Source organism: Trematomus bernacchii, unplaced genomic scaffold, assembly GCF_902827165.1.
Source record: "Trematomus bernacchii unplaced genomic scaffold, fTreBer1.1, whole genome shotgun sequence".
NCBI lineage: Eukaryota > Metazoa > Chordata > Actinopteri > Perciformes > Nototheniidae > Trematomus > Trematomus bernacchii.
In genome coordinates, this window is record NW_022987524.1 from 4352459 (window position 1) to 4365870 (window position 13412).

Sequence of the window (13412 nt, forward strand, 5' to 3'; positions counted from 1 at the left end):
GCCGTACGAGACCGGAGAGTGGCTGCTGTTTGGCATTGGAAGAGGAGATTTGTCACATTTTTCATGGGCGCAACCCACATACTCAGCTCTGCTGCTCATCCCACTGATGCATGTTCCTCACAAATGTGGCACCATTTGAAAGAACTTTCCAACGGTATAAGATTTATGGCCAAGAAGCATTGTTACAACAAAGAAATAAGGTGTAGTCAGTAGAGTGCCGATCTTGCCAGGTGTCTCCCCCTCCTCCCAAACAAAGAAGAGTTAAATCTGACTAAATTGTCCGTCCTGTCTCCCTTGAAGTCAACATGGTGGGAAATAAAACAGATTTTTTCATGTTCTCTCATACCTTACTTTTGTGGATCGTAACAAATCAGGTTGTTGTTTCCATTCAAAATGAGAGCTAACTCTATTGGTGTAATTTGTTTAGCCACGTCAAAGGCCAACTTTAACCTGTAACACACAGGGAAGGCTTGCTTTTAGCCAGCGGAGTGCTGGAAATGCCACTAAGCAATTGTTGATTGTTGCCCCTGCAGGCTGGTTAGGAGGAGTGAGTGAGCATTCAAAGATATTATTAAACAGTCAATTACATGTTTTCACCAATTGTAATTCACAGCAAACACTGATCAATAGTCTGATGGGTCCAGTGGTATGCATGATCCGCTGTGGACAGAAAAACATGTATAAACACCGGCTTACGCCTGGTGGAGATGATGAAGACAATAAATACACACAAATAGTCAGTCAAATGTGCTTACTAAGCTTCAAAAACATTAGTCACATCAAATAGACAGGTTAGAGTTAGAAATAAAACAAGAGGTAATAATGTAATATGTAATAATGATACATAATTATATGGTCAAGCAGTATTTCACTTTTTTGCACCACAACTTATGGTGCAATTTAACACATTATGAGAGTGTTGGCAGAAGTGATGCTGGAAATACGTTTGTTTGAAATTCATGTTTCCTTTGACCGCAGGTACACCACAAAAGTTTTGATGACTTACTGATTGAAGGATAATATGTTACAACACATAGAAACTGACTTCCTTAAGCTTTAGAGCTGTTGAATATTCACTGCAGTGTTTATTTATTTGAGTCATCACTCACTTGATCTTGTGACCCAGGTGGTGTTCCGCTCCACGTCTGCCATGGTGTACATCTTCATCCAGATGAGCTGTGAGATGTGGGACTTTGACATCTATGGTTAGTTGAGCCTCTCACATTGTGTCAGCAGGTTTGATTTGTTTATGTGTATTCATCAGTGATATTAATGTCCTGCTCTCAGGTGATCTGTACTTTGAGAAGGCTGTCAACGGCTTCCTGTCGGACCTTTTTGCCAAGTGGAAGGTTTGTGATTTCTTTCCTTTTTTTCTCATTTGTTGTAACATGTTCTTTCAAATATGAAACAACAGCAGTGTTTTGATGTTAACACAGGAGAAGAACTGCAGTCATGAGGTGACAGTGGTACTTTTCTCACGTACATTCTACAACGCCAAGACTGTTGGTGAGTGTTTCCTATGTTGTTACCAGAGGTAGAAGAAGTATTCAGATCCTTTACTTCAGTAATGGTGTAAATACTTTGGCTTGAAAATACTCTATTATTACTAAAAATCCTGATTTTCTAAATATCAGTTGAAGTGCAGAATTATGATCAACCAAATATACTTAAAGTATCAGAAGTACCCATTATGCACAGTGGGTCTTTTCAAAGTATTATATTCTTAGGAATATTATATTATCTTGTTCATTGCTTACAAATACATGTAAGAGAATTTAAATGTGTCAATTTGAGGCAATTTTGGATACTTATAAATATCATATAAAAAGGTTAATGTGTATTTATGTAGTGGAGTGAAAGTTTAATGAAGCATATAATAGAAATACTCAAGTAAAGTACTATTATGACAAAACAAAACAAAACTTAAGTCCCATGTCATGCTTTTCCGGTTATTACCCGTCCCCTTGTGTGTTATGTAGCTTTTTATGCATGTAAACGGTGTGCAGAGTCACAAACCCTCAAAGTACACCCTGTAGCGAGTAAAACTCTAACACAGAAAAGACCTGTCTATGCTGCCCCAGAACGCCTCGTTGGAGATTTCTCTTTTTCCATTTTTTTCTTCCGGGAACCAAGTGACGTAACGACGACCCAATGGACCAATCCGTGGAGCTCCTCACACACACACACACTCTCTCAGCGGCGAAACTGTGACGTGCTGGGGGGGGTGCTAGTGGAGCCTCGCAGCGGCGAAACTGTGGCGCGCTTACACTGTAGGTGCGCCGCGTTTGGGGGTGCGGGGGGGTGCGGGTGCTAGTGGAGCCTCGCAGATGGGGGTGCAGCCCCCTCAGCACCCCCCCTTCCCGCGTCCATGGTGCTCAGGCTGAGTTCAGGCTGAGTTTCGCGATGTCTCGCTGTCTCGCAGACCCCACGCAGCAACCAGGAAACGACACCAGTAACCCAGCTCACACTGTCCGCTCCTCGCAGCAGCGAGCCGCGCATCGTCCCGCCAACACGGCACCCAGACCCCACGCAGCATTCTCATCTGTTTGTCATTACTGGTGTCATTTTCTGGTTGCTAACAAACGCCATTGTAACACATAATCACTGATGTTCCGCTGTAACGGTGGTGGACTCAGCCTGAACTCAGAACAGAGTGGGCGAGCTGACCAATCAGAGCACAGTGGGCTCATATGGAGGTGGGGGCAGGAGCTCCAACAAGCCGTTTAGGACAGAGAGTGAATACACATACTATACAGAGATGCTGTATGAGAAACCAATGTGAGTTTGGAACATTGAACAATGTAAATCTATTCTAGTAGACATCAACAATGGAATTATGATCAGTAGAAATGGCCATGACATGGGACCTTTAAAGTACCAAAACTAAAAGCACTCATGCAGAACGGACATTTTCAGAATAATTGATTTATCTATATTATATATTTATATAACAGCTATAGTATATAACTATTTATTATATAACTGAATCATAGTTAGTAATCCATTTAATTTTGCAGCTGGTATAGGTGGAGCTTACTTTAAGGACTTGTTTTTACGTAAAAAGGTATCTAAATCCATAATAGTGACCATAATTCAATAGGTTTATATTTATCGTACTGTTTGTAATATTTATTAACAGCACCTAATATTTTGACATAAAAGTAGAGAAGTGAAGAGTACAATATAAGCTTTCAAATTGCAATAGAGTAGAAGTATGAATGAGATTAATGGAAATACCCAAGTAAAAATGACTAAGTATCTCAGTATTGTAAGTAAGTACACAACTAGTACTTCCAATACTGGTTGTCGAGCACAGTGAGTTATTGAAACATTTATCATTAATACAAATGTAATTTCCCTCAGAGGAGTTTCCTGAGATCCTGAGAGGTTCCATCAGGCAGGATCACGATGGACGTTTTTATGAAGACTTTTATAGGTAACCATAGCAACTATACACAGCTTTGATGAAATAACTTAAGGTGATCCAAGGTACATATTAGAGAATGCAGATCATGGTGCGCTTCACTGTTTTGTGCTCAGGGTGGTGGCTCAGAACGAGAGGCGGGATGAGTGGACATCCCTGCTGGTCACCATCAAGAAGCTCTTCATCCAGTATCCTGTGCTGGTGCGGCTGAAGGAAGAAGGTAGTGGATCTGTCCAGTGTTCAGCTGACTGAAGCTCAGCTGCCTTTTGTAACCAAACTCCTACTTTGTGTGTCTTCTTTATTTACTCTCATGCCAGATGGTTTTCCTGTCGGTTACAACTCCACTGCTGCTCAAGGAAACTACCTGGAGGCCATCAACCTTTCCTTCAATGGTGAGGGGTCCAATTCCAGAACATGTCTGATCCCAGAAAGAAAAAAGAGGAGGTGTTTAATGTGGGCATATAACTGTAACACCTTTATATAGATATTTGAGATCATCTGAGAGACAGTGGCTAAGTGACTTATTCTACATTTTGTTAGTGATCAAACCGAGTTGTTTGGGTGATAATCAGACGGAAATGCTATTGTGACTTGTTCATTATTTAAATCTGTTATTCTATAAAGTTCCTCAGTTGGAATTGCTGAAAAAAACATTTCTGTGACCGAGCTGTGTTCATGCTGAGTGATTGATTATTTTTCCTATCCAATATTGTGTTTTTACTTTTTAGGATAGGATTTCTTTATTATAGATATATAGGAAAATGTATATAACATGACCATCCTATCACGTTGTCAGATGTACACTACATGATCATTGTGGTCAAAGTGATTCATGATCATTATATTATCTTTAGAAAATCAATAAAATATCCTTAAGCTATTTTCAATATTGTCTCTCTTTAAGGAAATTAATTATATTCGTAATACAAGTGAAGGGAGGAAGAATACAAAAGCAGAAAAGTGTACATAAGCATCTTTTTAAGAGAAGATGGATCATTTACTTGATAGTCAAATATGTGTTATAACATAATATTATATTGAATTCTTTTAGATTCACAGTTCTAGTCACACCACTATATAAACCCCTGAATGTGAACGTTTGATGCACTGCACGGCTGAGCCTCAGGCTGGTTATTAGACTTCCTCCATGGACCAATGAATGCCTTCCTTTGGGTCCATGTTAGGAGTCCTCAGGAAAGACAGATATTCTTGTCTGCCTGTATTCCGTGAATAAAGAATAATGTTACTGAATTTTTCTAAACATTTTGGGGAACATAGCCTTGCATGGAATATTTAATTTAAAGAAGTTCCTGACCCATCAGAAAGTCACAAAGAAAACTCTTGAATTTTCACAACATTAAATCAAATATATAAACGGTACTCATTCTCCTCGTTCACTCTGGCCTCATTCTCTGCGTGAGTTCCAAAGTGTATCCAAAAGTGGACATCTTGAAAAGTTATTCTTTTTAGAAGGATATATCCAGATAAGTCAGCGTCTGTCACTTGTTACTAACTGATAAAGATTAGAAAGCTGACACTGACCATGTCTCCGCAGTGTTTGACAAGCACTACATCAACCGTAACTTTGACCGCACCGGCCAGATGTCGGTGGTCATCACGCCGGGGGTGGGGGTGTTCGAAGTGGACCGTCTGCTTATGATTCTCACCAAGCAGCGTATGATTGACAATGGTGAGTGATGACACAATCAAGTGTCCAACACATGGTTTGTATCCTCATTGTAATTTGCTTTGAATAGACACGTCAGCTAAATATAATGTAATATATTGCAAGGTGATTTCTCCCTCTTTAGGTATCGGGGTGGACTTGGTGTGTATGGGCGAGCAGCCATTACACGCTGTACCGTTATTCAAGGTAATACACTCGGACTCTAGATGCTTAGGTCATACACCTGTTGTGAAAACACACACATCAAGCCAGCAGTTTTTGGACCTAGTTAAGGTGAGAGGATTATGATGGAGGAATAGTTTGTGTTGTTGAAATGTAATGCATTATGCAGAGAGATGGTACTTCACCACCCTCATTGGTAATAATGCGATGGACAACATAATAGAAAGACCTGTCAATACACCAATCCAGTTCAGCAGCAATAAGTACTCAGATATTTACTAAAGTTAAAGTAGCAATACTACAGTGTAAAAATAAATTCCTGTATCCAATATTGTACTAAAGAAAAGTATCAGCATCAAAATATTCTTAAAGTACCAAAAGTACTCATCATGCAGAATTTTACAATCATATATATTAAATAATTGTTTTATAATTATTGATGCATCAGTATGTTCATCACTTAAATATTGTATTTGGTTTACTTTAAATACTGCTGGGTTGATAAACCTAAAATATGTAAAGTAGCTATTGATTAAAGTTGCAAAATATATGCACTGGAGTAATAGTAGTTTTTCCTACAAAATGTAGTTGGGTAAAAGTGTAAAGTAAGCATTATGCAAAAATACTCAATTTCTCAAAAGTACAAGTAGCTCAGATTTGTACATAAGTACAGTAATTGAGTATATGTACTTAATGACATTTCACCACTGGTTCTAGCTAGATGGCGTGTATATTACATACAAGTGGTTAGTAGATCAATGTAATACATGGTAGGTGTTGTAATATAAGATTTAATATTGATTGGGATTTAGTCATGTTAAGGTTGAGATCTTTAAAGCATAGGTCAACAGCTTTCAAAGTCTGCCTGACAAAACTCATACATATGGAAGTTCAACAGGGTTTGATTGCTCTCATCATTCCTCCTGTTCATACTGGACACCTGCTTGAGCAGTATCGATTCAGAGAGTTTGTTTCTGTTACATTGGATGTTATACCTGTTGGTTTCTGATGTTCATCCTCTCTGTAGCTACACAACAGGACAGCACCTGGAGACTCTCGGGTTGGAGACGACTACAACCTTCCTCACTGGATCAACCACAGGTTAAACATTCAACTGATAAATAAATATACATTTTCATTCTATGCAAAGCTGATAACTTGCATCTTTTTCTTCCACACCTGCAGCTTCTACACCTCCAAAAGTCAGAACTCTTGCAGCTCCTTTACTCCTCGAATTAAACTGGCCGGACGCAAGGTGCATCCACATTTTTACACGGACTGTTGAGTCACTTATTAAATTAAAAAAGTAATTTTTTGCATGTTTTGACATGTTAAATCTACATTTCTTGTAGCTTCATGCTGAGAAATTCAAGAGCAGCAAGGAACACAGTAAGTTACAACCCGTTGCCTCTCTGAGCTCTTTCTAATCTCTAGAATGCCACGGGTGTCAAATATATCTCAGCATCTCCTGGATTATTTGGATATTCATTGTTGTCATTATATAATTGCCTCTGACATTGGTTATCTCCTGACTTTCCTCAAGTGCCACAATGAGGTCGATTTGTTGTTGTTGTGCAATGGCTATACAGTTGATGGAAGGATTGCTATAAAACAGGGTACAGATATGAATGGAGCCTTGGATACATCTTAATGATGATAAACCTCTTCCAGCTCTCTGCGCTCCAAAGGACTCTGAAAACAGCCTCCCTATTCAGGTGGACTACGACGCCCATGATGCTCAGGTGTTCAGACTGCCTGGCCCTTCACGAATTCAGAGGAGCACCAACTTCAGGTACCTTACTACACTAAACTAGCTTTAGTTAGACACACAGTACACCCCTTTTCCCACCAAAGTGGTTCCAGGGCTTACTTTGGCTATATGAAAGTTGCGCAACTTTAACCAGGCATTTGTGTGACTTGTTTATTATTCAAAGTACTTGGAATAATAACCTGTTTTCTATCATTATGGTAACAACTATCTACTCATTCAAAGTATTTATGGTGAATAATGAATATGCTATACATCTTGAATCTTCCCCGACGTGGAGTTTTATTTTAATTTGAAAAGCATTCTTCAATTGAACACACCAAAAACAAAACAAGTACTATTTAGTCTGTTGGCTCTAAATCTTGATATTAATACATCAAAATGGCTTCGTGGTTGGGAGCAATCATCCATATAACACGAGAGACACTTCACATCAGAAAATCTTCTACTTACACCGCTAGGTTCCAAACACTGTCAATTAAAACTGACAAAATATTAATTTATGGGGAATATGCATCAGGGAACGCCACTGGCATACTATTAGAGTTATCCTTGTGGACCTCCAACCCTGGTGATCAATGACTGTGTGTCTTTCAGAATGGGTCGAGACAGAGAGGCGAGTGGGACCAGTGGGAGGAAGAGCTGGGGCTCGGTGGAGGTCAGTGCGAGCATCGGAGCGTCACCTCCTGTTCGCTCTGCGGGGCCGGAGGAGCAGCGCAGCCTGGCCTCTGACGACAGCCCGGGCCCCGTGTCCAACATGCTGCTCATCCCCCGCATGCCTCTTGTCCAGTATGAAGTCAGCAGCTCCCTGGGATACACCAGCACCAGAGGTAACTGATTCACATCCAAGAGGGATAGATTGGAGGTTTTCAAGTCCAGTTGTATGAGGTATTTATCCAGGGTCAGTGTATTATCTGTGGTAAATGACAAAAGGAATTCTCCCACCTTGGAGAAACAGCCAGGCATACCACACTCATTTAAAGGAATGTATGGGGGGCAAGAGTACAATTTGAATAGACACTACATTTCTTATATTTTCATCACTCTACCTTGCCTTTAGAAAGCCATTTTTGACAACACAATTAAAGCTGGTATAGTCATCTATGCTCTTATAAGACACCAGACTCTTGGACAAAAACAGTCATTTGAACTTGCTAAACATGGATATTGCTGATCAACCACTGATCCGTAAGTTTGTTTGTGTTATTGTGTGACTTCCAACTAACCCCTTTATATCACCAGTCACACAAGAACATCAACTAATCGATCAAGGCAAAAGTAAACCAGAAACGTCCATAGTCTGCAAGATAAATGACTGTCATTTCATATTTTTGGTGTCTGACCTTTTGGTGGAAAAAAATATGTTTATCTGCTTTCCCTGTTAAACAACTGTTATTGATAAGTACCTCATACAGCAACACTTCAGAATATCTGAATTGTCTCTTGAAGGGAAACACTTACAAGGGATCTGTTTGCTCCACCGTTTTCCTTTCTCCACTCCATTCTCCCTTTCTGCTGTGTTGTTCAGAGTTGTTGGAGAAGATGATGGACTCTCAGCGGGACTCCAGTGCCCCGGGCAGGTTCACCGTGGGAAGTGCTGAGTCCACCCTGCACATCCGCCCCGGAGGGTACACCCCCCAGAGAGCACTCATTAACCCCTTCACGCCGTCCAGGATGCCCATGAAGCTCACCTCCAACCGGCGGCGCTGGATGCACACCTTCCCTGTCGGTGAGGGAACACACACACGACACACAACACACAACACACAACACACACATATACACACACACACACACACACACACACACACACACACACACACACACACACACACACACACACACACACACACACACACACACACACACACACACACACACACACACACACACACCACATGTGTATTAAAAAATACAATTTCTGATCATTTCAATTAACTTATTTTTGGCAACTTCCTTCCCCTTTAACTCAAGGCATCAAATGATTTTGGGATGAGTAAGAAGTAAATGAATGCAGTAAAGCTGGTATTTATCCAAACATCAGACTGTGAGTGTTGTTCTGCAGGTCCTTCTGGAGAGGCTATCCAGATCCATCACCAGACCAGACAGAACATGGCTGAGCTGCAGGGCAGTCAGCAGAGAGACCCCGCCCACACCTCCGCTGAGCTGCTGGAGCTGGCCTATCACGAGGCCACTGGAAGGTTAGCCCCACCCTCCACAAGGAACAAACACTTGCTTTTGTAAATGAATGCATCTTAAAGCACAAGAAAAAGAAGAGTCGGATGATGAAACCTTTTTTATTTGTCACACATACATGCACACAGCACACACAGTGAAATGTGTCCTCTGCTTTGAACCCATCCTTGTACTAGGAGCAGTCACAGACAGGGACATGAATGCTTATTATTTCCCTTTATATTCTAGGCGAACAGTCTCTAGGCATGCAGGAGAGAACGGCCTTTACATCGGTGGAGGGATGGAGGAGTTCACCGGGAGTCCAGGGAGCAACAACAGTGGTGATATGTCTGCTCAAAAACAAGGTTTTCCTGAAATATGCTTTACTTGCAGTGACAAAAGAACACCAGACTTGTAGCAAGGATTTATTTATATAGTAAATGTTGCCCATATTTTATAAATGAGACACACTATTGCACTGGGTTATAAGTTCCTTTATCATTCCGCCACTGAACATAGTCCCCAACAAATGCATTATTTCCTCCTTTAAAGTGGACCTATCATGCTATATTTGAATAATATAGTGTAGGACCATACCTATATAAGGCATATTTATACTTTTTTTTTTCAAAATACCAAACAGATGGCATTTTAGCCATGCCTCATTTTGCTCAATTTGACCATTTCTAGCTCTGGGCAGATTCAGTGAGAACAGCACCATCTACAGGCCTGGCATATGTACTACAGCGTCTCCAGCGCTTTCGAACGGCAATGGCCGTGGCTGTCTCCTCCTGATTGGTGGAGTTGGCCCAATAGCCGTAGCGCCACCGTCCTGACGTCAGGACAGTGTTCAAATCTGGATCAGTTTTTATCAGATCCGTTGCAGCCCCTTTTTTAGAGATTTGGGTATGGAGGAAAATAGAGAGGGTTGTGTTTTCTGACACTTGGTGAGTTCCCTGGAACACCGGGGATACATATTCATGTATAAAAGACGTACAAAAGTGCATTTTGCATGATAGGTCCCCTTTAAAGTAACTTTTGTTAAATCTTTTGATTTTTGGACAATACATTTGTTTTAACAATGAACCAACTTTATCCTTTCAAAATGAGGATTGAGCCATGTTCAGCTCAAAAAAGGAAGTAATTTAAAGAGCTGCAACAGTTAGTCAATTAATTGGTAGGAAATAAATAATTGCCAACCATTTTGAAAACCAAAAGTGCCATAAACGTACAGGTTCCAGCTTCTCAAACGTGAGGATTTGCTGCTTTTCTGTCTTGTATATGACAGTAAATCAAGTTGGGTTTAAAACTACACTCTATGGTTTTGAATATTGCACAACATAAAAAATGTTTTTACACATTACTTTGGACTATGGGAAACTGCTATATTCAATTTACTCCTTTTTGAAATTGAAAATAATTGTATTGTAATAATTGATTACTTGAAAAATATATTATTTGTTGGTTGCACCCTCTAAAATATTGTTCCTGTCTTTCTATATCTTTAATTGTGATCTCTGTATAGGAACCATAAACAATCGCGGCTCCACATTTGAAGACGTTTCCCTCAACGGTGCCGATCCAAGTGAGTCCATCTCGTCCCTATGAAAACAAAAACATAAATTATAAGTATGTAAAAAAAACTCCGGATCGAGTTGTGATTCATAATCACCATACTGATAAGGGCAGATAACCTTTGGTGGTGTCCTTAACCTGTGAGGGTCATTCAGTTGTGGCAGGCAGGTTTCTGTTGGCGTCTGTCTCCAGGGGTCTCAGGTATAAACAACTACAGGTCATGTGGCTCGGGTTCCCCCTCCTCCTCCCTCTGTCACCTCTCTTTCTCTGTCCCACTCTTTCCTTCCTCTTTCTCTGGGCCTTCTGTTGATCTTAAGTCTCATGACGAAATATGACCATGTCTACAACTCCTTTAATTAATGAGCATCATTTTCCTTCACGGTGATCTGTTTGCATTCACAGAGCCTTGTGTATATATATCACTCCTGCATGGCAGTTTCTCTTGATTGATTGTAAATTGGACCTTCTGTTTAAAAAAGTCTGTCTTGCACACCATTTGTAGGAGTTGGCTCACCAGCTGTATGTCTGCATGATGTGATTCTCTTCTTAAATTCACTATACAGGTTACACCTTTCCTGAGATCTTGACACATTGTAGGAGACATTTATGTTAACTGTTAGCATGTCATATTGTTTTGTTAAGTTATATCCTGCTGTATTGTTTTAGTGGTGGTGATTAGATGCACAGGTAGGTATACATAGGGGCATTGTTGATAGGTAGAGAAGGGCATATGTAGAGGGAACGCACTCAGTTCTAACACATTTGCACACGTCCCAATGTCCTTTTCTGGTTGCCATTGTAGGGTTTGTACACGGACAAATTACAGAATTTCCAGTATTTATATCCAGTATAGTTTGAGGTTAATCAGGGCCCGAGCACAAAAGGGCTAGGAACACATGCGTGCGTTCCCTCTGCCTACTCCCCAATTATACATCCCTGTGCATCTAATCCTTGCCACCTAGTTTCCAAAAAAATACTACAGGACAAAACTCAACAACAAATATGACGTTCCAACAATATACATAAATGGCTCTTGCACACATTTTCACTTGCTTGTGAGTGATGTTGATCTCAGACTGTCACCGGGCTACAATCTGCATGTCTGATCACTGCACCTCTACTCCAGGCTGCTCAGGAATCACCAGTAAAGTAACACGTTCTGTTTTTTCTGCCCCTCTCTTCTACTCTCTTCTTTGTTTGTCTTCACTCTTTTGTTTCCACCTTCACGTCTTCATCCTTTCCCCTCCTGTCTTTATTTATTACACCCCTGTGCTTCCCCTTCCTCCCTATATCCTTTCCCGCCCCCCCCACACATGTACCTCTCCACTCTGGGTACATGCACTTGTCTTTGCTGTGGGGATGTTTTGTGTGTGTGTGTGTGGGTGCCCCTGAAGCCCTGCTGCTGTCTGCGCCCCCGACAGTGCCCAGCTTCTGCTGCACAGTGGGGGTGGACTGGAAGTCTCTTACCACCCCAGCCTGCCTCCCCCTCACCACGGACTACTTCCCAGACCGGCAGGCGCTGCAGAACGACTACACGGAGGGCTGCTACGACCTGCTGCCCCACAGCGACCTGGAGAGGTAGGAGGCTCCTGTCTGCGGAGAACAGCTCTGTGTATAAGTCTGAGACACTCGTCAGCTGGTCATACATTCACTGGCACAATGCACGTATAATTCTTTTTTAGGCTACTGGCACTTCTTATGGCACCTTCACATTTCAGGAAAAATAAAACAAAAATGATTCTAATTTTCAATATGGACCCTATTTTCCCATGTTTTCGTGTCTAAGTGACTAATCACAATAATCACGAAATTGACATAATAGGCATTATGTTAAGCCATGTTCTTGGAAATCTTTTAGATACTTTCTCTACTCATGCAAAACAAACTCTGGCAACACCAGCACTCTCAAATATATGTTTCCACCGTTTTACCCCTTTAACAAGTCAACACTCGCTACATTTCAAAACATCCCTTTCCATAATGTTGTCAGGTACTTAATATCAATCTGAGCCTGTTAGAGGCAATAATGTGCGTGGATTGAGGATCAATCAAATCATTGAGGAAAACACTGGTATAAAGAAGAAAATACAGCATTAGCTTTCATAAAGTTCACATGATTAACTAGGGTTAGTGCATCTTTAAAAAAAATGTTTGACCTGCTAGGCAGAATCACATGTAATTATGTTCCTTTGAAAACAACCAAGCTAATAACAACTCAAGTGTCTTTGAGCATTAGGAAAGCGCTATACAAATCCCATGTATTATTATTATTATTATGAATAAAAGGTAATACGAGTCATATGAGTTTTCCTGTCCAAATGATCAGAATAAGTGTTGATCTGTTTGCCTCTGTGTGTTTCCAGGCGTGAAGATGAAGCTCCGGTGATGAGTGCGGGTCAGGTGTTTGAGGAGTTCATCTGTCAGAGGTTGATGCAGGGCTACCAGATCATCGTGCAGCCCAACAACAGGAAGCCGCAGCCGGCCGCCAACACCCCGCTGGGCAGCAGCCCGCTCTACTCCAGGGGTGAGCTCATGTTTCATTTAACTTGCTGTCTACATATATTTATTTCAAATCCTTAACATTTCAAGATTGTCTACCGTGTTCTCACACCAAAGTGATC

The 13412-nt window shown here is 41.0% G+C and overlaps 1 protein-coding gene across 8 annotated transcripts in view; it reads left to right on the plus strand.

The window, feature by feature from the left end:
• The window catches only part of depdc5 (DEP domain containing 5, GATOR1 subcomplex subunit), a 43334-nt gene that overhangs the window by 3364 nt on the left and 26558 nt on the right, over positions 1-13412 (plus strand). For 4 of the 8 annotated variants that reach the window (XM_034119037.1, XM_034119075.1, XM_034119083.1 and 1 more), the window contains exons 9-27: positions 1127-1205; positions 1288-1349; positions 1437-1506; positions 3364-3436; positions 3541-3644; positions 3742-3816; positions 4980-5114; positions 5236-5297; positions 6301-6374; positions 6459-6528; positions 6626-6662; positions 6945-7065; positions 7639-7871; positions 8570-8770; positions 9107-9242; positions 9466-9581; positions 10742-10801; positions 12186-12369; positions 13155-13315. In XM_034119037.1, coding sequence (XP_033974928.1) covers positions 1127-1205; positions 1288-1349; positions 1437-1506; positions 3364-3436; positions 3541-3644; positions 3742-3816; positions 4980-5114; positions 5236-5297; positions 6301-6374; positions 6459-6528; positions 6626-6662; positions 6945-7065; positions 7639-7871; positions 8570-8770; positions 9107-9242; positions 9466-9581; positions 10742-10801; positions 12186-12369; positions 13155-13315 — 2053 coding nt within the window. The remainder of the gene's footprint in view (positions 1-1126; positions 1206-1287; positions 1350-1436; positions 1507-3363; positions 3437-3540; positions 3645-3741; positions 3817-4979; positions 5115-5235; positions 5298-6300; positions 6375-6458; positions 6529-6625; positions 6663-6944; positions 7066-7638; positions 7872-8569; positions 8771-9106; positions 9243-9465; positions 9582-10741; positions 10802-12185; positions 12370-13154; positions 13316-13412) is intronic. The other 4 variants (XM_034119052.1, XM_034119059.1, XM_034119065.1 and 1 more) reach the window with 3 other exon arrangements.